Source organism: Drosophila mojavensis, unplaced genomic scaffold (assembly GCF_018153725.1).
Source record: "Drosophila mojavensis isolate 15081-1352.22 unplaced genomic scaffold, ASM1815372v1 contig_136, whole genome shotgun sequence".
NCBI classification, from domain to species: domain Eukaryota; kingdom Metazoa; phylum Arthropoda; class Insecta; order Diptera; family Drosophilidae; genus Drosophila; species Drosophila mojavensis.
In genome coordinates this window covers 30,060,386-30,084,833 of record NW_025318667.1, presented here as the reverse complement: position 1 = coordinate 30,084,833, position 24,448 = coordinate 30,060,386, and the positions used below count along the sequence as shown (strand labels likewise).

At 38.2% G+C, this 24,448-nt stretch overlaps 1 protein-coding gene across 6 annotated transcripts in view; it reads left to right on the top strand.

Annotated features, from left to right (window-relative positions):
- The window catches only part of LOC6586192 (protein PALS1), an 85,688-nt gene that overhangs the window by 24,426 nt on the left and 36,814 nt on the right, over positions 1–24,448 (top strand). For 5 of the 6 annotated variants that reach the window (XM_044011590.1, XM_044011592.1, XM_032733166.2 and 2 more), the window contains 2 exons: positions 14,956–15,086; positions 23,099–24,436. In XM_044011590.1, coding sequence (XP_043867525.1) covers positions 14,956–15,086; positions 23,099–24,436 — 1,469 coding nt within the window. The remainder of the gene's footprint in view (positions 1–14,955; positions 15,087–23,098; positions 24,437–24,448) is intronic. The other variant, XM_032733168.2, reaches the window with a different exon arrangement.

Here is a 24,448-nt window from a genome sequence, read left to right as displayed (position 1 = left end):
GCAGACAGCTTCATTTGTTCACTGCTAATGAATATATTTATGAAAGTTGGGAGTTTTATTACATCGTTAAATCGGACATTGACAGTGCCATTTATTTCTATCTAATGTTTTGTTTCTGCTAATTCCCGTTAGTCATTACCTGCCCTGATCCAAGTGCAATAAACAAGGCAGCTTAGTTTGTTGTTTTTATACCCTGAACCCATTGAAAATGGGAAATCAGGGTATAATGGTTTTGTGAAAAAGTATGTAACGGACAGAAGGAGGCGTGGCATACCCGATAAAGTTGATATATTCTTGATCAAGGCGACGAGCTGAGTCGATTTAGCTCTGTCCGTCTGTCCGTCCGTATGAGTGCGTCGATCTCAGAAGTTATAAGAGCTAGAGAGCTGAAATTCGGCATGCATACTCGTATGTACCATACCAGTACAAGTTTATCATATTTCTCGATAATTCATCCGATAACTTTTTGATCGGGAATAATCGAAAAATCGACATTGTTTATTCAGCCTAATTGAAACACTTTTAGACCTAGAGACTTCAGATTTACTGTGTGATTACAGTTGATCGACACGAAGATTTTGAATATACAGATTTTGGATACCACGCCCCCTTCTCCCCCAATTTGTAAAAAAACGCATTTCTAGTACTAGAGACTTTGGAATTTTTAACCATATGATCACGCTTTGAAAGTTTCATTAAGATCGTATGTCTACAAAAGAAATTATTCAACAAATAAATTGTCATAATATTGCCCACATTGCAGCGCAACCCAAGCGCAGCTGCTGCTTACTGCGCAGTTAGCAGAGCGCGTGATATACGTGCGTATTGATGCGTGTATGCATATCTACATAAAAGAAGTGCAGAATGAGTAGAGTATCAGCTCGGAGGGTTCAGGGTATCTCCCAGTCGAGCAATCTCGACTGGAGCCTTCTTACTTGTTTTTTGCTACTTTTAAGGTCTTTTTCGCTTGCTGATTGAGCACTAGAAACGCGCAATTTTTATGATAATTGGCTGCGGCTAGATCATTTGGAAGCCAATTTTATGGGTAGAGTGAAGGTGTTGTTGTTGGTGTTGTAGTCGGAGTCGGAAACGTTTTTAGATTGTGGGAAACGGAACTAAATGAGCGGGAAACGCGAAGTTGACAGTGAAAGTGGAGCACAGGAGAGGGAAGAACGTTGAAAAAGTAAAAAAAGAGTTATGTGGGGCTGGCAGTGGGCGGTGGGTGGTCAGGTGTGTGTAAAGAGGCGAATGCAATTGAAAGACGTCACTCGAATAACTAAAGAGCAGCAAAGAAAAGCAAGTGTGAGGCAATCAAGCGAGCCAATAAATAAACAAACGTGAGACAATGCGCACCTGAGCAATAACAGCAGCAATGAGAACCACGACAACAATGACAACTACGGAAAGAAAAGAAAACAACAAAAACGAAGCTATAAGCACAACGAGAAGACCGAGCGAGCGAGGAAAGCGGGGGCCGGCTCGGTCGGGGTAGGGGAGGGACTTAGCAAAAGAACAACTCTGAACAACTGAAACTGAAAATGCCAACAACGCTGACAATCATCAGGGTCGTCATCATCAACTCGAAATGAATTCAATTTAAAAAGTTGAAAGTGCTTAAAAGGTAAACACACACACATAGAGAGTGAACAAGAGAGAGAGAGAGAGAGGGAGAGGGAGAGGGATAGTCAGTGTACCCTTTCTCGCTCTCTGCCCTCTGTTTGGCTTCATCTAGCTGGCATGGCACTCGCTCTCATACTCTGTGTCGTGGCATAATAAAGGCATTTAATACTGCGACCGTCCATCAGCTAACGGCTGCCTCTGCCCGCCCCATTCCGCTGACACACCCACCCAGTCACCTGTGCCCCGCGCCCTATTGTCATGTCACAGAGCCAATGGCAATGCTAACAATTAAACAATTTCTTGTTTGTGTTGTGCTGCTGCTGCCTGATAAGCGAACTGATAAGGGGCACTCGCCTCGACACACACATACACACACTTACATATATCTCAATGTGTGTATGCGGCGCACAGGTAAAGTTTGTTGGGGGCTATCAAACAGTCAAATCTGTTTAGCACACATTGATATGCGCACCTGGCTTGAGGATGAGCAGGTGAGCCAGAGATTGGGGCCAGTTGACAGTTTTTCTTCTGCTTCTTTTTCCTCGTTTTTAAATGCTGCATCAATTAGTCAAGTCAAACAAACTCGCACGATTTTCGCCAGAGGGCGCTTCGGCCCAATTCATTCGGGTTAGGCCAATGCGGAAAGTAGGTTAAGCTAATACGCCGAAGGGCATTCAATTAAAACTAAACAACAACAAAATGGCGAACAAATTATAATTATTATGGAGTAATTAAATATGAATATATTATGAATATTTCAAATTAATATTATTATTTTTGTTTGTCTATTTAAGTAATATCACAAAGTATTGTGAATAGTAAATTAAAATAACATGAGTTTCAACTAATTACTGAGGTTTGAAGAATTTTAATTTTCAATTATTTTTTTTTCCTTGTTTGGAATGAAATGACTGTCTGTTTTAAGATCTATTCCTTTAAAGTTTTGACTTCCTAGTCTTGGCAGAGTCCAGGGAGTTGGACTTTCAACTGCCAGGCTCATTTTAAAAGTTCCTTACTAAAAAAAAAAAAAAAAAAAAAAAAAAGAAACGTAAAAGAATGAGAACGTGCTCCAGCGATTCTCGAGCGACTCAAATGAACGAAAAACTTTGACTATGACTTTTTTGTTTTCTATTTTCCAATAAGAAAATGCTTTTGATACGTGAATTTAAGTTAGTTTGAAATTGAAATATTTAAGAAGTGTAATGTAGTGCAAATATCTAACTAAAAATACTTTATTTTATTTATAATATGATGGAAATATTGGTAATAGAAAACTTAAGAGAATATAAATGAAAATTTAATGTATTTATTTAATAATTGAAAATCTCTAAAGAATTTATTTTAAATCCAATAAATATAGTACTTTTAGTATGTATATGTACATATATGTATGTATATACCTATACCTTGAAGACTTAAAAGACCACTAAGCAAATCATCCTGTAATTTGTATACCAAATTAAACAAATATTTAAGAAATCTTACTGCACAAAAAAAAAAAAAAAAAAAAAAAAAGCACCCCTTCTTATCTCTGAGATAAAACTGATGCTGTCATTTAAAAAAGAAACTTTTGTACAGATTATCTAATTTTTGCTGTTTTTAAGAAAATGCGAACTCCTAGCAAACATTAGATTAGATTTACGACCATATATGGCTAGTGCTTTATTGTAAGCGTTGAATTCATCAAAGGTATTGTAACTGAAATTATCTATATATTATTATGGACTATTATTGAGTAATACTATCGTTGGCTACATGTACAAATACATACATATAGCCTATATATGCATATTACATAAATATTATGTTAATATATTGACCACGAATTTTGTATACATTAAATAGAGTTTAAAGATACTTTAATATTATCAAATAGCTTCTTAACTTATGTATATAAAGCATAAACGAGGAACGAGGAGATAGCGTAAGGTACATAGTAAATGAGCGAGACTGAGATAGAGATGGACAGAAAAGCAGATTTATATTTTTGGCATTTCTTATCTATGCGTAAGCAGTAAAAACAAATAAATCTGTCAAAAAGACAAAAAAGCTTAGAGAAAAAGTCGCAAGGACAGACAAAGATACACAGATAGATAGCGGGAGAGAGCGAGACAGAGAGAGCAAAAGCATTTAATGTGGATTACGTGAGACATAAACGAAACTAATTTTTTGTCGACTTTCTTATGGCAAACGAAAGTCAATGCATAACAGACCACAATTTCCATATTACTTTCCATTTTTGGCACACGCACACATACAGAAAAAGCTGAAAAATGTGCGATATACATTGTATGTATTATAATTAACTGTTCACACACACACACAGACACACACACAGAGCAGAAATGCAGCCGCGCTAACTGTTCCCAGTAACAGTTTCTGTTCTCTCTCTCTGTGGCCGGCGACCGCTGGCTGCTGCAAAAAGTTCACGGCCCAGCGCTGGTCATGGGCAGCAGCCCAGACTGGCCACCAAGCCACGCCCACACCGTCCTATAGAGTCGCCTGCCAGCAGCCTCGGAAATGCGATACATCATTTTGCGGTTACATAACCCGCGCACATGCTACGTAGATAAAATATAGAAGAAGCACAACAAAAATTGAGAGAGCGAAAAAAAAAACAAAGCATAAGCAAAAAAAACCAAAAAAGAAAAAAAAAACAAAGAATTGGAAGAGCCGCAGATAAAGCAAAGTACGAGTATAAAAACGAAATCTTGTGCACCAAACGAGTTTCACAAAACAGCAACAAAAGCGATGCTGAAAAATGGCTAACAACAACAGCAAGAGCAAAAGCAGCAGCAACAACAAATACAACAGCAATAATAATAATAACAACAACAACAGTTACAGCAACATCAGAAGAAGAGGAGAAAGAAGCAACAGCAGCAGCAGCAGCAGCAGCAGAACAGCAACAGCTATAAAGCTGAGAAAAGAATGTTAAAATAATGATACTCACACACACACACACACACATACACAAGTAACTACATATATTATGTGCACGTGTGTGTGGGTGTGTATGCATTTAATAGTGTATATTATAGTATAAGCAAGAATATGCTAGAAGTAGCGGGATAGAGCGAGGGTTGTTTAAAGGTTAAGAGTTTAAGAGATTGTGTAGATAGAGCAAGCGAAAGAGAGAGAGAGGATATCGAGAGATATATGTAGATATATCGACATAACAAGGGATCTATTGAGACAGAGCGAAATATACATATGTATGTATGTATATATGTCTAAGCTAAAGAAAAGGAAGAAGATACGGATAGGGAGCCTCCGGAGCTTGCGAAAGAAATTGAGGAAAACAAGTAAGAAGACTCTAGTCGAGACTGCTCGACTAGGAGATACCCTTAACCCTCCAAGCTGATATTCTGATAATCATTCTGCACTTCTTCTATGCACACATACATACACATACATCCAGACGCATGTATAACAACGCGCTCTGCTAACGGCGCAGTAAGCATCGACTTCGCTTCAATATTATACGAATTTATTTGCTGAATAATTTATTTTCTAGACGTACAATCTTAATAAACTTTCAAAACGTAATCATAATGTTCAAATGCATGTACATTCTAAAGCACAAGTCTCTAGTATTTGAAATCAAAAATCTATAAATTACAAAATCTTCATGTCGATCAACTGTATATACACAGTAAATCTGAAGTCTCTAGGTCTAAAAGTGTTTAAATTAGGATGAATAAACAATATCGATTTTTCGATTATTCTCGATAAAAAAGTTATCGGATGAGTTATCGAAAAATATGATAAACTTGTACTGGTATGGTACACACGAGTATGCATGCCAAATTTCAGCTCTCTAGCTCTTATAACTTCTGAGATCGACGCACTCATACGGACGGACGGACAGAGCTATATCGACTCAGCTCGTCGCCCTGATCAAGAAAATATATACTTTATGGGGTATGCCACGCCTCCTTCTGCCCGTTACATACTTTTTCACAAAACCATTATACCCTGATTTCACATTGAAAATGGGTTCAGGGTATAAAAAGGAAGTAAGGATAAGGAGGAGGAGGTATGTAGACAGCGAGACATGGTTTCAGGATAAAGATAGTGATAAAAATAGGGGGGATGAGAGGGAAAGGGCAGATAGACAGATAGAAAGAGAGATACATGGGTTGACAAATAGAGAGATCAGCAGAAGTAGAAGTAGTAGAAGTAGAAGAGACATAGAGGTGGAATGAGAAAGAGAGATAGAGACTATGGTTTAAATGAAATAAGAGAGTTACATTAATCAACTGTTTTTTTATTGTGAATTTGCAAAATGGGCAGAAAGAAGAACCTCTCGAAAATTTGTACCGAGCCTCAAAGCCGTTGGCTATAGTCATCGACTTGTGAAATTTGCAGTTTTCTGTATAAATTCCTTACTGGAAGTGACAAGCCCCGATTCGAACTAAATTTTACAATGCTAACATTGAGTGGTATTCAAAATAATAAATACACTGAGTATATATACATGTATGTATGCTCTAACAGATCAACTATCAAAAGGAAAACGATTTGCACAGATTAGAAAGTTTAGAAATGATAGCGATAAACAGAAAATATTGACAGATATAAAAGTGAAAAGTCTTTATATAGCACATCTTTAGTTAAATTATATACATATATGTATGTGTGTATGCAAGAGTTGAAAAAAAGCTAAACGAGCTAAGATTGTAAAATTTGTGTTAAATATGAAAGTAAATAATTTCTGAAATATAAACTTTAAAATATGTATCTGAAAGGTTGGGCAAAATCTAAATATTTTACTTTTGTAAATTTAAAAATTCTGTCAAAATCTATTAAAATAGAAAAGTTTAATCATATAAGAAATATACATGGTCCGTTTCAATGCGAGACTACAATACAAATTTTATTGGTGGCGCCATCTGGGGATACGATAGTACGTTGGATATTTAAATCCTACCCGTCCAAAGTGGCATTAAATTTGTGTCAGCGGTACAAAAATGAGTTTCGCTCAAAGATCTGCAAAGATCTATATTGTATATAGCTTAAAATCTTTATTTATAATGTATAATAAAGTATTTATTTAGTATTGAAATGTACTGCAGATACTATACAATATGTCTCTATACCTGAAGATCTATTTTTATTTTTGTATATTTCTCTATATATCTATATATTTATTCCTAAATTAATAGCTTGTCATTGTTATTGAAGTTAAGACTTATGTAAATGGGCAAAATTGTAAGAGACACCTGAATAAAATTCAGAATATATCTACATTTTAACGATGGGAAAACACCTATAAGAATAATTGAAAACAATGGCAGAAATAATTCAAAGTTTTGACACGTAAAACACGTGAGCGTAAAAAACAGACGAAACTATTTTATTAACCAGCTAGCCGAGATTATAGTGAATCGAATCGAAAGAATTCCATTTCGACGAATTCGCATTTGATGTCATGCGCGAAAATTTCGAATATATATTCATACATACATATGTATATACTATATGTAGATTCGTTAGCATTGTAATATTAATATTTTAATGGCCAATTAGTGTGTGAGCGCAAGTCGAAGCGGGTTCGCAACATATTAAAAAGGTTGATGCGGGCCAGACACAAAGCTCAGGTATCACGTATACGACGTGCCAGCCGCACTGTAGGTGCAGTCACTGAGGTCGGGGGCGGGGCCGATGGCGTGGGCGTTGGCGTTGGCGCTAGTATAGGCAAGTCCAGCTGGGGGCAAATAGGGAAATAAACACAAGTAATTATATACAAAATATAAACACACACCGACACAGACACAGACAGGGAGACACAAACAGACAACTGAAGCGAAAGAGATTCACATATTTACATTGAGCACACGACAGAAAAACTTTGGCTATGAAATATGAGATGATCAAAACAATTCTCTTTACTAGATTTGCAGAGTGAAAATGAACTTGTTCTAAAGGACCCCTATGTGTACCTAGTATCTCTCATAAATACGAATATTTACTCTATGAGGGCCTTAGTAGAATGTACAAAAATACAATATACATTCTTCCAGATAGAATCTCATTTGCTATATATTTCTTAACCCATATTAATAATTGTATATTGACAGCGTGTCATGAAGTATTTATTATATGAGTGTATGAGTATATTAATAGAATGTATATAATATTCATACTATCATATTCATGTTCAATATATAAATAGATCATTTTCACAATAACCTTGCCCAACAATCAACATGCCTCTTTTGTGAATTGTCAAATAATACAGAGCATAATAAATAAATAGTAAAGATCACACGATTCAACGCCAAATAAATACAAATAATAAATGCAATTGGGATTTGGTAAATTAAGTAAACAGAAAGCCTTTCAATTGCGACTGTTTGAGAGAAAATAATATGGTATATATACAGATGATATGAGAAGTGCTTAAATAGCGTGTAATTTCTGCTACATGAATGAGTATTTTAGCCCAGTCATAACTCAGAGTCCACTGGAATTCGCTAGTCAATAGAAGTAGTAGTCAATAGCAGTAGTAGTGGTAGTAACAATAGTAGTTGTTGTTGTAGTTGCCGTAGTAGTAGTAGTAGTAGTAGCAGTAGTAGTTGTTGTTGTAGTTTCCGTAGTAGTAGTAGTAGATGTTTTTGTAATAGTAGTAGCAGTAGTAACATTACTAGTAATACTTGTTGTAGTAGTAGTAGTAGCAGTACTAGTAGTACTTGTTGTAGTAGTAGTAGTAGCAGTACTAGTAGTGCTTGTTGTAGTAGTAGTAGTAGCAGTACTAGTAGTACTTGTTGTAGTAGTAGTAGTAGCAGTACTAGTAGTACTTGTTGTAGTAGAAGTAGTAGCAGTACTAGTAGTACTTGTTGTAGTAGTAGTAGTAGCAGTACTAGTAGTACTTGTTGTAGTAGTAGTAGTAGCAGTACTAGTAGTACTTGTTGTAGCAGTAGTAGTAGCAGTACTAGTAGTACTTGTAGTAGTAATAGTACTCAATAGGAGTAGTAGTAGTGCAGTAGTATTAGTCAATTGGATTAGTAGTAGCACTAGTAGCAGTCAATAAGAGTAGTAGTAGTAGCAGTAGTATTAGTTAATAGGAGTAGTAGTAATAGCAGTAGTAGTCGTCAATAAATGCAGTAGTAGTAGCAGTAATAGCAGTCAATAGGAATTCTAACAGTAGTAGTAGTGCAGTAGTATTAGTCAATAGGATTAGTAGTAGCAGTAGTAGCAGTCAATAAGAGTAGTAGTAGTAGAAGTAGTATTAGTCAATAGGATTAGTAGTAGCAGTAGTAGCAGTCAATAAGAGTAGTAGTAGTAGCAGTAGTATTAATTAATAGGAGTAGTAGTAATAGCAGTAGTAGTCGTCAATAAATGCAGTAGTAGTAGCAGTAATAGTAGTCAATAGGAATTCTAACAGTAGTAGTAGCGCAGTAGTATAAGTCAATAGGATTAGTAGTAGCAGTAATAGCAGTCAATAAGAGTAGTAGTAGTAGCAGTAGTAGTAGTCAATAAGTGCAGTAGTAGTAGCAGTAATAGCAGTCAATAGGAATTCTAACAGTAGTAGTAGTAGTAGTAGTAGTAGTAGCAGTAGTATTAATTAATAGGAGTAGTAGTAATAGCAGTAGTAGTCGTCAATAAATGCAGTAGTAGTAGCAGTCAATAGGAATTCTAACAGTAGTAGTAGTGCAGTAGTATTAGTCAATAGGATTAGTAGTAGCAGTCAATAAGAGTAGTAGTAGTAACAGTAGTAGTAGTCAATAAGTGCAGTAGTAGTAGCAGTAATAGCAGTCAATAGGAATTCTAACAGTAGTAGTAGTAGAAGTAGTATTAGTCAATAGGAGCAGTAGTAGTAGTCAATAGAAGTACTAGTAGTAACAGTAGTAAATAGTAGTTACCGTTTCGCTGTTGGTGTTGCTCTCATTGTTGTTGTTGCTGTATATGTATGTATGTATGTATGTTTATGCAGCTGCAATTAGAGAGCACTTTAGTTTATTGTTTATCGATTTGTTGGGCCAATTAAAGCCCTGCAGCTGTTCGCGTTTTGATTTCAGCCCGCTCCACAGTTGCAAATGTGTGTGTCTAAGGCAATGCACACATACATATGTGGCGGGCGCAGCCATAGACACACACATCAATGGACTGTCTGTAGTGACAGTGATGACAATGACGATGAGCTATCCAATTTGTGTGGAGAGCAGTCGATGTGGCCCTTTAGCGCCATTAATTGCTAATTAAGGTTAATAACCTGGCACCAATGGCCAATGGCCAATGGCCAATGGCTGATGGACGGTGGACAATGGGCAGACGCGGACCGCAGGGAGTTAACAGCTTTAACTGGCCAAGTTAAACAGTTGCATGCTCAGCGCGTCCCCAGATGCACTCGACATGGACGTGGACGTGGACATGGACATGGACATGAACTCAATCGCCTTGCAGCTGACAAGGCGCGTCATGCGAGCTGGCATGCTTCGCAATATGCATACGCACACACACGCACCCACCCACACCCACACACCCACACGCCCACACGCCCACTAACGCACACACACACACATGCAGACAAGCAAATGAGATTAAAAGTCAAAGCATGGCTGCCAGTGCCAGCTGCGCCTGTGGAGGTTCAACGACATATGACGCAGCGGCGCCTAATTGGATTTGCAACTGCGAGTGGCCGCAGCCCGTGGGCGTATGGGCGTAAGGGCGGGGATGTGGGGTGTGGCATGGCAGAGAGCACGACCTAGAGCCAAGATTGAGCAGCTACTGCCACATGGCTGCGTCATGCTCTGGGCGCTGCATCCGCCATGCTGGCCGCCCCTTGATGCAATCAACAGCCCAAAAAATCCTTAACTAAACAAAAAATAACAAAAAACGGCTCGACTGTGCAATACCCGCTCTCTTTATCACGCGCAACCGACAAGAGCTGCACAATGTGCTTGGACTCTCGTATGCGCAGCTAAAACATATCCTCTAAATATGTTTATATTATCGATAACTGTATCGATATATTAGCTCTCGGCTGTCAAATGATATAATTAATAATATTTGAATTACTAGAAAATAATTTTGAAATATTTGTTAATTATCGATAGCTGAGCACTTGTATACGAAAATATATTTCATCAGTTATCGATAAGTATAATTATTTGAAGAAATAAAAATTATCAGATATTCGTATAGTTATCGATATATCGATAAATATATACACTTCTCCATTGAAATACATTTTTTATTCAGAAATTTAAAGGAGCAATATGCTACGCCAACATCCAACAAATTGTAGTTGAAAGCCTATCGAATATATATCGATAACTTTTCGTATCAATTACGTTATGCATACCGTAAAATTTTTGCCCTTTTTCCTGGATTACAGGGTATACAAAATGCAAGGGCGTCAAAATGAAATTAAAGCCGAGGCTGCGCTGACGACGTGTTGAAGGCTAAACGGGCGCGTGGGCGTATGGCGCAAGGGCGTTTAGGCGTTGGGGTATGTGGGCGTGCCAAGCTGCAGCTGAAAAGCAATAAAAGTGACAGCTAAAGTTGAGTGCGGGCAAAAGTAATGCTTGGTAGCGTCAAGGCGGATGGCTGGATGCTTGGATAGCTGGGCGGCTGGGTGATTGTGTGGTTGGGTGGTTGTGCTCTCTCGAGGTCTGGCAGAGACGTTGGTGCTGACAACACCAAACCGAATTTTAAAAGTAAAACTTTTCCTCTTCCACACAATAGTTGGAAAAATTCCTTTGCCATTTGCTCGGCAAACTTCTGGTGATTTAAAGAGCACAGAAATCAATCCATGAAAGCAAAGTGTCCAAGTCCTATGCCGCACCAAAGTTCAGTATCTTATGCATTCCTCATACGCATCATCAGCTCAACTAATGGAGCTCAATTCGCATGAAACACTCTTAAGCAATTCAGAATGAATTCGCAATAGGCCAAAGTAAACACAGAGTTCACATGAAGCACATGAGTATTAATATCTTTAGATATAGATCCTGTAGAGATTTCAAAAGATATAAGAGCTAGAGACTTCAATTATTTTGTCCGTATATACTGCGCGGATATCGAGCTTATCACCAAAAATCGATAACTCATCCTGTTATTTTTTATCGATAAAAAAGCGTGTCGAAACTCAGTTATTAAATTATATCTCCTAAATTTAAAGATAGAGTCTCCAAATTTTAAATGTATACTTATATGCATTTTATACAATTTCGCTTTTTGTTAAAATTTACCCCCCACCCCTATATCCACCCCTTACCCACATATTTGTAAAAGGCGTATTTCAAATACTCGAGACGTGCGTGCGTATCTCCCTGTGTGTGTGTGTGTGTATCTGTGTCTTGTGTGAGCAGAAAGACGCGAAAAATGATTGAAATAGCTATTGCTCGAAGGGTTCAGGTGATCTCGTAGTCGAGCAGTCTCGCTAGAGCTTTCTTACTCGTTTAAGGATATGAATCTCCTCTATTGATTCTCAAACATATTAATCAAGCTTCAAATATTTTTTTTTTATTTTGATAATTTTTGTGAATTTGTTTTATTATCCTCGAATCGTTTCAATTTGATGTTTATTACTTATTACGATGAAAGCTTATATCTATTAATTGATTGATGCTATTATATTTTGATATCCGATAAGTCCCTGCATGTGTAAAGTAATATATTAATTTTTGGAAATAACCGTTCTATTCCATCCGGGTATGAATGCAATTCCATTCCGTTTCGTTGCTATTGAAACTAGGGAAGTGAGATTTCTTGCGTATAATCATGAAAACCATTTTTTTTATAAGATTTTCCAGATACGCTCTAACGGGGGCGTGAGAAGTCGTAAAATCTATTAGAAGCACGCTTATGTCAAGTGCTAGAGATTTCGCATGCGGAACATATCGTCGCACTGATAGTCCATGATCTAAATAATATCGTGGATTCATCAATCTATTTTACCACAATTTTGATATTTAACTCTACTCTACTGATTTATTATAATTTAGTATATATGCTTGAAGATTCTTGAAGACTTGTGCAATCAGCTAAAGCTAGACTCTGGTCTCTAGACTGAACTAAGAAGTTCCGATAAATTCAGTTTTGGCTAGAATTTGTTTTAGACGTTTAACACTTTATCGGATGTCAGGAAACCTATATCTTAAAGTCCGACTACGAAGAGATCCGCTGTATTCCTTATCGATTGTACTGCATTGCATCCATTAGGGCATTTCAAGATTCTGTCAGCATTTGTTTGGCTGGAGAATAATCAGTTTCATGCGTTGCTTAGATAAGTTATTGGCAGCTCTGACAGGTGCCTGGCAGAACGAGCTCAAATTAGGTTTTTATCCAATGAGATGTGTGCGACATCTGATTTTCCAGCTGGTTAAATCAAGAGTAACGCATTTAACTATGCAAATGACTGGGATTTGCCCGAGGGAACAGCCCAGTTGCCCCGTTCCTTCCCCTTTCCCCGTCCCCTTCCCCCCGTCCCCCAGTCAGGTTCCCCCTTCGCCTCCCATTTTGGCTATGCATATCCATTTCTACTCAATCAGCTGGCATGCAAAGTAAATACATATGTACATATATAGATGATATTGACTCTGCCACGCCCACACGCCCATTCGCCCAATCGACTTTAAAGTGCATTATTCGCCTACATTGGCATACTCATGAGATTACCATATAAATAATATTCAACTGACTTCTGAGTAACTGTGTACATGTGTTGTTCTGTGCATGCGTGAGTGTGCGCGTATGTGTGTGTGTGTGTGTGTGTGTGTGTGTGAGAGAGAATATATAATATCATCTAGCAATTTGTATTGTTCGATGTGTTTGACTCATATGTTGAACGTCAAGCGGAAATGCCTTATTAATGAACATGTTTCGCCACATATTCACCCAGCCACTCACTCACTCTCCTCTCTCTCTCTGTCTCTCTCTCTCTCTCTCTCTCTCCCTCTCTCTGACTCCCTCTGTATGTAGACAGAGACAGACGCAATTTGTATTGCCTACAGTGCACTTTACGTTATTCAAGTCGCGCACAGTAATGGCCAAAATATTGTTTACGCCAGCTTTCGCTAGGCTCACACGAGTATTACATGGGAGAGTATCATCTATTTTCTATAATGATGTATATATACATACATATTGATATATTGATATGCTCATAGATCCATAATTCTGTTTTCATCTATACGAAATATATATGTATATCACATCTTTGGATCAATTAATTTCCATTTGAATTTTACTTCTTTGGTCTATATCTATTTATAATTCGATGAAAAACAAAAAATGTAATATTTATCGCATATTGCGGATCTCGTTAAGTTTTATTTGAATTTTAGGTTTCCTTTTGCCGTTCGCCGTTCGGCTGTCCAATTCCTGTCAAACTTTATTACAGTCATTTCACTTTGGCGTTTGATGTGATTGCAATACGAATGGGTTTCCGTTACGATTACAGTTTCGCAGTTCGTTAAAAAGTTGCGAGGCAAACGAAAATAATAGCAATTACGATGCTCACAATCGGCTGCTTACGACTGCGGGATACTCTTTCAAACAAATATATCATAATGAAAACCCTTAGATATTATGATAGAATATCCCTAGTTGCATATACTTCGTGTATTCGTGCTAAAGCTTGCAGAAATGCGAGAATACATCAAGAAATGTGTATAATAGCATTCTGTCTGATAGAAAATCTATATAGTGCAGTAAAGTATATATACTTCAAATATATTTTGGCCGTTTGAATTTTCCCATATTATTATTCCCATATTATTATTCCAATATACTTATATATTGAGTCTGATAAAAATATTGAAATAACGCAAACAGTACGTTTTATAACGGAATACCCCTATTGTGAAATATAAGTTGCATGAAAAATAAATGCATAAACCTAGATATATATGTAATATATTTTATACTGATTAATTAATATCGCAAATATCATAGCTATCATGTTCTGTGATGGAATACCCTTAATGTGGTGTGTGAGATACTTATGCAAAGTATATTACATTGGAGAAAAGTGCGGAAATGCCTCTTATATTGTGTATATTACTGCGGCTTAGGCTAGAATACCCTTATTGTGGGGCATAATGCGATAAGAATTTAAATAGTGTCGCATATTTTGGGGTTTTACTGCAAATATATTTGGTTGCTGTTGTTCGTGGCACACTCCCAGAACATTGCTGTTGTTGTTATTTTTGTTGTTGCTGCTGCTGCTGCTGCTGCTGTGGTTGGTGGTTCGTGGTTGGCGGGTTTTGTTGTCTGGCTGTGGCAGCAGCTCCAACCATTTGCCCCATAAATCATTTTCGTTGTATTTTTATCCACTCACTCACTCTCTCCCTCTCTCTCTTCCTCTTTCTCGGTCGTCTTTAGCGTGGGATATTGGGAACTCAGTGCAGGACGCGTTTGTCATTGCCGTCGAGGAGCACGCGAGGGAGCGTCTACAGCGTTTGGCTGCCTTAAATCGTGTCACGCCCGTGGATATAACTCAGCTCTCCAAAAAGGTAAGACCCAAATGTATATATTTAGCCACCTAAGAAAGGTAAGCATTTCATCTAGTAACCAGATAACAGCGCCATAATTCCATTAAAGCCCAAACGTGTTTTCATGCAAACTTTGTTGAAATTTTCATTTTATTGAGTTTTATAAAAATTCAACTCTATACAAACTCTTTTAATTATTTATTTAATATTTTATCTAATATATATATAAATATTATGTACCATTTAAATTATTTAATTTAATATGCAATAAAGTTCTTTTTGATTGTCATTGTATCTCGTTTCAATATTTTCCTTTATATAAGAATGTTTTGCTTTCTGTTTTTGCATATAGTATCAAATATTGATCATATTTTCAGTGTTCTTAACCAAGCAAATTTTTAAGAGATCTATCTAAACAAATGAAGTGATTCATTAATTCAACTTGAATAAGAAAACGTACCCGTGGTGCAGCATATACACTGCGCGTCATCAGGTTAGCGCCCCCCTTTACACTCAACCTCAAAGCTAAATAAAATCTAAACCAGCAGAGCTCCATCTTTGAAATTTTTTTACATTATACTCCATTTATTTCTCTTTAAAATACAAAAAGAATGGCTACTGTAACAATAAGAATTATTTTTTAATAATTTTTTTTGTAAAATGTACAAAAAACATGTAACAAAAATTTGGTCATCAGATTAGCGCCCCCTGCGCTAAATTCAATTTATTTAAGTTAATTACCAAAAATAACACCTGTATTTTAAGCTATTGTTATTTTTAAGTAATATTAGTAGTGCGTAGTGCCGTTTTTTGTTTGAAATTACTTAAAAAATTCGATTAGGAATGGAATTATAAAGTTGTTCAATATTATTCAAGGATATGGTTGATTAAGCGTGTTCAGTACCTTCGATTAACTCTGTCTTTGTACTATAATGCTTTCCGGACTCATATACTTTCCTGACCAACCATCCCCAGACGTTTCCAATGATATTAAGGTCGAGTGAGTATGGTGGCCACTCCATGAGATCAATTTTTTGGCCCTGAATCCAGGACTTCAGGGATCGGGCGGTCTGAATTGGGGCATTATCATGCTGGAAAATCTAATGCCGGTTTTCAGACAGGTTATAGAAATGCGGAACAGCAGTTTTAAACACGATATTATGGTCCTATGCGTTCATGCGCGATGTCAAAAATTGAAGCTTACAAGCGCTGTAGTAAGATATTGATACCTACACAAATGCCACACCACCCCCCGCCGCAGCGGCTTGGAAACCGTTCCAAATAATGTTCTTCTATGAGTAGGTCATGGATATAATAATTATATCCATCAGTTCCTTCCAAATTCAATTTTTCTCATCAGAAAAGACAACATGCTGCCATTGGGTAGACCACGTCCTATTCGCCCGGCCAAAATTAATGCGTATTTCTTTTCTCAGCATATCGACTGGTGTCTTTTTTTTTACATTCTGTTTCTTTAAGTAATTAACTTTCTTAATTGCTCTTTAGACCGTTGATAAGCTCGTCCTAACACTGATTTTAACCCTAATCTTGGTGGTCGATTCGTGGGAATTCGAAGCTTCTCGAACTAATGCTCTTCTATTTCCTTCTGAAATCACTTGATTATTACCGCTTATATAGTTTTTTCCATAGTTTTCCCTATTTGTAAGAAAATTGCCACTTAGTTTTCTGTTTTTTCCTGATTTTTCAGCAATTTTATGGTTGCATAGTCTAGATTCAAAGTATGCCTCAATCTTTGATTTTCAACCAAAGATAAAACTGTTTCTTTACCCATACTATAAATATATTGAATACTTTGAGCTTCACAAAAAATTTGGTGAGTGTAATTGCCAAAATAAGCAAGATAATTACAATTGCATTTGGGGGCGCTAATCTGATGACGCAAAATAAGTGCACACATTTTTTGCGAAAATAGAGAAGGATAGAAAATAAAACATAAGGGGTTTTCACTCGCGCTTTTTTTTGGTATGAGAGACATATCATATGATGATAATGAAATAAAAAAAAAAGACCAAGATTGTGTGCAATAGGCAAAGAGAAAAACGTAAAAGAAAATGAGTGTAAGGGGGGGCGCTAACCTGATGACGCGAAGTGTATAACAATCTCTTCCATATTATACTAATATGTATATTCTCTATCCATCATATTGGTTAGCTTCAATTAATATCTATAAAATTTTGATATACTTATAATAACAAGTTTGATACTTGAATAATATATGTATATTCAGTTAGCATATAAATAAGCATATCTGCTTAAGACTCCTTCCATCTAATTATATAGTGCATATTGAAGCTAAAGATTTCAAACTGTATATCTTTTATATATTGAGGATATATCGATATTATCTGTCATATTACATCTATGTGGGAAGTATGCATCGATTGCATCTGGAAAGTTCACTTTTGCTGTGGGTCTCGTCGAGTAAAGTTGTATCCCTTCTGAATGGAGCGTGTGTCATATTTTGTGAAGAGTGCCGAGAATAAAAAAAAGTAAATTAATCGCCGAGTACAGAAGTTTTGCATTTTCCTCTGAAATCCCATATAATTTCTATAATATCGGTATATTGTTATGGTTGAATTACCGTTTAAGATAGAGATATCAAACTTTTTATGTAGCTTCACAAATCGCTTTTGTTGTATTTGAGTTTGCCAAAAATGCAATCGTCATACAATATAGTTTCAGATATCATATACATACCTATGAATATCCAATATGAACTATATATGTATATACATATATATCTATATATACATATATATCATATATATACATATCATAGAGCTAATACTTGTTGCTTTGATAGCTTAGAGGTCATGTATACATATATTCTTTACCTATATTTGTATATAATTTATATACATAGATAAGTTATTCAAAACTATTTTCTATAGCAGAAAGAAAGTTGTGAATTCCTGTTGAATGTCGCTTGCCAGGCCATTAAAAGAGAGGGAAACATTTTAAATTGGAATTAAATTTCTGTTGCCATTTCGTAGCGCACACCGACACACACACACACACACACACACCGTACACCTGCGCACCTATAGAGAAAATGGTTTTGAGTGCAAGCAGCTGTGGCTCCTCCTGCCTCCAAGAGAGAACGAGATACGGCACCGCAGGCAATGCGACTGACCATTTCAGCTGCACCTGACCGAGCTTTGGTTGAAGAAAGCAAAAACGTCGTCAATTCAATTAAAAATTTAACAAAGAAAAACAAATACAAATACAAAAGTCACATAGAAAGAGATAAAGAGAAAGAGAGAGAGAGAGAGAGAGAGAAACGGAATGAATAGAACAACTGAAAGTAAAACAAAGCGAACTACTAACGAAATAGCACAGAAGATAGCCTCGAGGCGCCAACACAGCAGATACCCTATAAACATTGAAGCATTATCGAATTATATGCCAGTTCTGAAGGCTTTAGGGACTTAACTTCTATGCGGGGTCTCCATTTTGCTTTATTATAAAGAAATATTTATGGAGATTATCTTCAATTGAAAGGTATCTTGCAGCGAATACTGCGTGCAACTAGAGAATTTATATTGTCTTACTAAAATAGAAAGACAGAGAAAAAAAATGGCAGAGGCAGAGAGAGTTGAGATGTGGAGAGCACAATATGTAGGCAAGGAAATGCAAAAATTACATTTTGTAATATAAAAGAAGAATTGAAGCTCGAGCTCGACTAGAGAATACCCGGTAGCCAGTGCATGGATAGTAGAAGTACCTCTTCGGCATAGCTTATCAAATTAAAATTCGTACAGTTCTAAGTATTTCGAAAGTATATCTGAGTGGTATATAAGATATGACACTCACTTCATAAAGAATCGATTCTCTGAAGGTAACTCTACTCTGAATGGGCACACTTCAAAGAACAGATTTGCTTAGCATTCTAATATCTACACATACCCTCTAATTTACTTTTCATTGTCGAATTACAGGGTATGATGTATTAACAATGAATATTGTAACTATAAATCAAATTCCAGTTGTTTGGCTAATTGAATAAACCTCAGTAATACAATATACATATGTATCAGCGTGTTTGTGTGGGTGTGTGTGGATGTGTATGTGTGTGTTGTGTGTGGCAGTGTGCGCTTGACAGTATTGAAATGCATTTGACAGCTGCAATTGAAGCTTGTGCATGTGTTTGTGTTGTGCTTCAGCATGAGAAAAGTTTTAAGCTCGCTTTACAAAATGAAAACGAGAATATATTGATTTTGAGCAATCTCTGTCTGTCTGTCTGTCTGTTTTCCTATTTCTCGTTTCTGTTTTTCATTTTTTGTTCCATTTCTACCTTTTTAAATGTGCATCACATTTATTTGGCCACGCCCATTTGGGGCAGGCAGCTCTTCGAAGCGACAAATTATCATTTAACAGTTTGACAGTCATTGCACATCATTTACGCTGTCAATGCTTGTCAATGCATTTGCATTTATTGCCTGCAAACTGCACATTAAAGGTATTCCCCAAATGGAAAGTTCGAATGCCACTGAGTGATTGAATGGGAAGTGAATATATTTCAAGTACTTAACAATTATGCCAAAAACTTGAGAGTGAGATTGGAAATGAGAAATCAACTTTTTATTTGACTAAAACTACATATATAAATAATTATCTAATTACAAATAATTATTTAATTTAATTAAAAAAACTATCTCACACTTAGTTTTTCAATTAATTGTGTTAAAAATATAAATAATATAACAAGTTGCACAGCATTTGCCTTTACTAAAAATTTATTTACTGAGCTTAATTTATTTATATTTAAAAAAAAAGCTTTGATGCATTTTTTTGTGATATCTTCTGAATGTTTTTGGTTTTATTTAATATTTTGTATGCTATTTATTTATTATCAATTTTAATATATATTATTTTGTATTTTAATTCTTTATTTATATTTTTGTTATAAATTTATATACATATTATTATTTCGTTCTTAATATTTGATCTGAAAATGTGTAATTACAATTTAATTTAATTTAATTAAGACGATGTTAAACACTCTTAATTGTCTTAATGTTAAATATAATAATAAAATATTATAGCTCATAGCATCGTACAATATTTTTACAATTTAATAATACTTGTATATTGTGTTTTGTTTCATCAATTTTTTTTTTCTTTACAAATCGAGCATTACGCAACACTGTTGTTTTTAAACAGAGCAGAAATCAGACCACAGGCATTTCGTGGGCAAGAAACGGATTAAAACTATTGGAATTATTTTCAAATCTTATTGTAAGGCCAAAATGTCATTTTCCAGTTAAGGCTTGAAGGCATACCAATCAAGCCTAAAGTCCCTTAAAATACAATAGGAATACAAATTTGTTTCCTAATTCGTTTGTTAGACAATTGCAATTGCTTCTGGTTTCAGATGGGGCAAAGCAAGATTTTGATTGAATTCAGTTGAATCAATCATCAATCACACAAAGTAGATGGTGTCTGTATCTATCAGCTTTCGCTCGGTTGGTTGGCTGGGCTTGATTCGAGAGGTTTTGAGTGCTATTTCTTAAGTGGTGATTCGGGTACGCTCGATGCTCGCCAAGGCTCGATTTATTTGGGGACAGACGCTGACTGCAGCCGACGAAATGAAGTCTCGTCAATAGGTTATTGCCAGGCCAAACTGAGCGGAGCCCAGGCGAATCGATTGAAATGCGATAAGTGCTTAAGTGCAGCCTCTTCTCGGGCAGATCGACCGGGCTCCAGTTGCCAGGACGTGCTCTGCTGCCGACTGATGAGCGGCGTATCCCTCCATATACGCACACGCACCCAGAGCTACGCATATGGAGCCAACAGCTCGCCTTGACTGTCAATAATCCGATAAAATGTGGATGAGAGCGGAAAAAAATAATGGAATGAATGAATGAATGAAACGGCAACGTTGATGACAGAACTGAATAGATGAGCAGCAGGGAGAGAGGGTGGTTGGGGTACAGCGGGTAGATTTTGAAGTTAACTGAGTTGGCTTGAGTTTTGTGGGCAGGGCAACCGAATGGATTGGTCTGAGAGTCGCAGCAATTGAACGCACAAGTGGAATGTGCACGAAGCGTGAAGCATTTTGTTGACGGCAGCGGTCACAATACAGATTAGAGTACGTACACACACACACACACATATATATATATATATATTGTATATATATATATATATATATATATATATATATATATATATATATATATATATATATGTATATATAGGTATACCTATATCTATATCTAGTTGTTACATATAGACCTATACATATGTACATATGTGTATGTATTTTGCATCCGCGTGGCTGGGCAGCCTCACAGTTTGGCAGCTGCTGCCCCACCTGTTGCTGCGGCGGATGCGGAGCAGCGGAAGTGCTGTGAATGTGAAGTCGTGAATTGGTGTAGGGAACGGAACTGGTCGATGTTGACATTCATCAGATGAGCAAAGCACGCAGCTAGCTCTGATGCCAACTAAAGACTTTTGATTTGCAGGCTCGTTCGACTGCCCACTTGGGGACTTGTTCGGCTGTCTCTGGCATACAGTTTGACAGGCACTGTGCGGGCGCAGGCTAATTGCTCAGCCAGCTCTGCAATGCGCCGGGGTGCGGCCAATGTCTGGGTCTGTGGACGCCTTTTGTTGCCAGCCCACGCAGGCAAGGCAGACGGCGCTGCCAAGGCACACCTACGCCTGTGACACATGCGAACAAAAGCCTCTAAATGCTACAGTAAGCACTCGCCAATATGTGACTAGCCAATATGTGATAAAGCAAGACAACTCGGCCATGTGCCCCATTGCTGTTTCATCACATTTCATTCCACAAATATTATGCATTGCTGAACGTGTATCGATTTCATTTAATTCCATTTCTATACAGAGGAGCTACAAGTGCTCCATTCCATTCGTTTCATAAACCATTGAGGCTGTGAAATTATGTAATAAAATATATGTGAACGGTGTGTTATTCCTGTTTGTTTTCAGTAGTTTTTCAAGCAAGTGGTTTGATTCCATTTCGTTCCATGGCACTTCATTCGATTGGAGACCAGTCCTAAGTAAACTTTACATCTATTTTGTACAAATAAAAGCTATCGATAATTATCGATATTAAATCAATCTTTTCTCTATGCAGAGTTGAAACACTGAGAATATGCTGACGTTTTCGCTGGCTTTTACTGTAGGCGTATATTATTAATGCCTATTAAATTTAGAGCTCTGTGACGTACACAAAGCTAAAGCAAAAGCCAAAGCAAAAGCAGAAGCAAAAGGCAACGCAAAAGCCAACGCTTGGGCCCCGACATTTTTGCCTTTTGGATTATTTTCGCTGGTTTCATTTTAATGAAATGTTGATTGATTTGCATTTGCGAATAAAGGATCACAGCAGCGCTTAATATATTTATGTGTGCGCCTAAATATATATACGTAACACCCCATGGGCGCTTTTATCGTCTACGCCACGGACGACAATCATCACAGGAGACGGCGTGCCTAGAATATCTCCCATACTTGCGCCGTCGACGTCAAGTAATTGACTTTGACAAACATTTGTGCGCACCTCGCATTAAATGCGTTAAATCGATATTTATCGGTTTGCTTGCGAATGACTTGGGAAAAGCCAAGCTATGCCTTTTATTTCTGGTATTCATATTTAATATACATTTATGGGTATATATGTATATGTAAATATCGATATATAAAGAGTCGTTAGATTGTTGTACCGTAATAACGGTTTGCTTTTCTTTTGATTTTTTGTTTTAAATTGAATACATTTCAACAAAAATCACTCTCTCTCTCTCACATTCTCTGTGTGTGTTCCCTCTTAACTCACTCTCTCTCACATTCTCTGTGTGTCTGTCTCTTCTTAACTCACTCTCTCTCTCTCTCTACGATTTCTCTCTTCATTTATCTATTTTTCTTCATTTTCTCTCTCTTTCTCTGTGTGTGCCTTTCACTCTCTTTTCATTATTCACCCACATAACTCGTTAAATTCTCTTTACTCTCTCAATTTGTGGTTGATTTCCACCATGGCATCGCACACGCAGCTGCAGCAAACGAAAAGCGGCACCACGACCAGCCAAAAGCAGGATCTCAGCTTCTTGAACGAGACCACGCCCATCTATGTGACGTCCTTTAGCAGCAATCAAATTACCTGTAGCAGCGCCACGATGACGACGGCCACAGCCGGCGGCCCCATCAGCGCCCCCTCGTTGGCGCCGACCACGGCAACGGCGACGACAGCGACGCCAACGGCAGCGCCATCGGCGGCCTTGATGAGTGCCGCCGTGGCAGCGGCGACAGCGGCAGCAGCTGCTGCCGCCACAGCAGCAGCCAACACCGAACGCAGTGCTGAGCGCAGCTCGACGACGGCGGCGATCGTGGGGGCCACAGCGGCTGCGGCGGCGGCAGCGCTCAAGCAGCCACCGGCGGGCAACAAGACGAGCAGCGCGACCGGCCACATCTATCAGACCAGCCAGGCGCAGCAGCAGCAGTTGCAGCAGCTGCAGCAGCAACTGGCAGCGGCTGCGGCGACTGGGAAGCCGCTGCAGGCGAAGTCGCTGCTCGCCAGCAGCTTGCAGCACCTGGCCGAGGAGGTGGACGACGAGGACATGGACGACGACGACGATGATGTGGATGGTGCCAACTACTGCGGCATCACCTACATCAGCTACAACAACAAGCACGCTCAGCTGCCGACAACAACGCTGCCAGCAACAACAACGCTGCCCGCTGCGGCCGCAACGCTGTCGACCACAGCGGCGATCCATCAGCAGCGGAAGGCGCAGACGAAGACGCAGGCAGCGAACAGGCCGTCGCCGCTGCAGCTGGGCAGCGATGCTGTTGCTGGTGCCGCTGCTGGCGGTGCGGGTGGTGCGGGTGGTGCGGGTGGTGCGGGGTGTACCCACTTTGTCGATGCCCAGACCTCAACATCGCCGCTGGCAACTGGCGGAACGAGCATCGTGACGGCGGCCGAGATTGCCTTGCCGGCGCACGGACAGGGGCAAGGGCAAGGGCAAGGGCAAGGACAGGGGCAGGGACATGGCACAGGGATGGGCAAGGGCCATGTGCATGGAACGACAACGCCCAAAACGGAGTACTCGACGGCCATATCCAGTGGACAGCTGCAGCAGGCGTTTGCTGACTTGCAGCAGCACAGCAGCAACACGAGCAACAACAACAACAACAACAACATCGCCAGCCAACTGCATCAGCAACAGCAGCAGCAGCAGCAACAACATTTACTTTTAAGCAACAACAATAATAGCAATAATTGCATCACATCTGGCAACATCAGCAGCTGCGCCAGCAGCAACATCGGAGCGTCCGCTATAAAAAATTGTGATCTACTAATATCGAATAATTTGTATCCACCGCGACGAGAGGTGAGCGAGCGA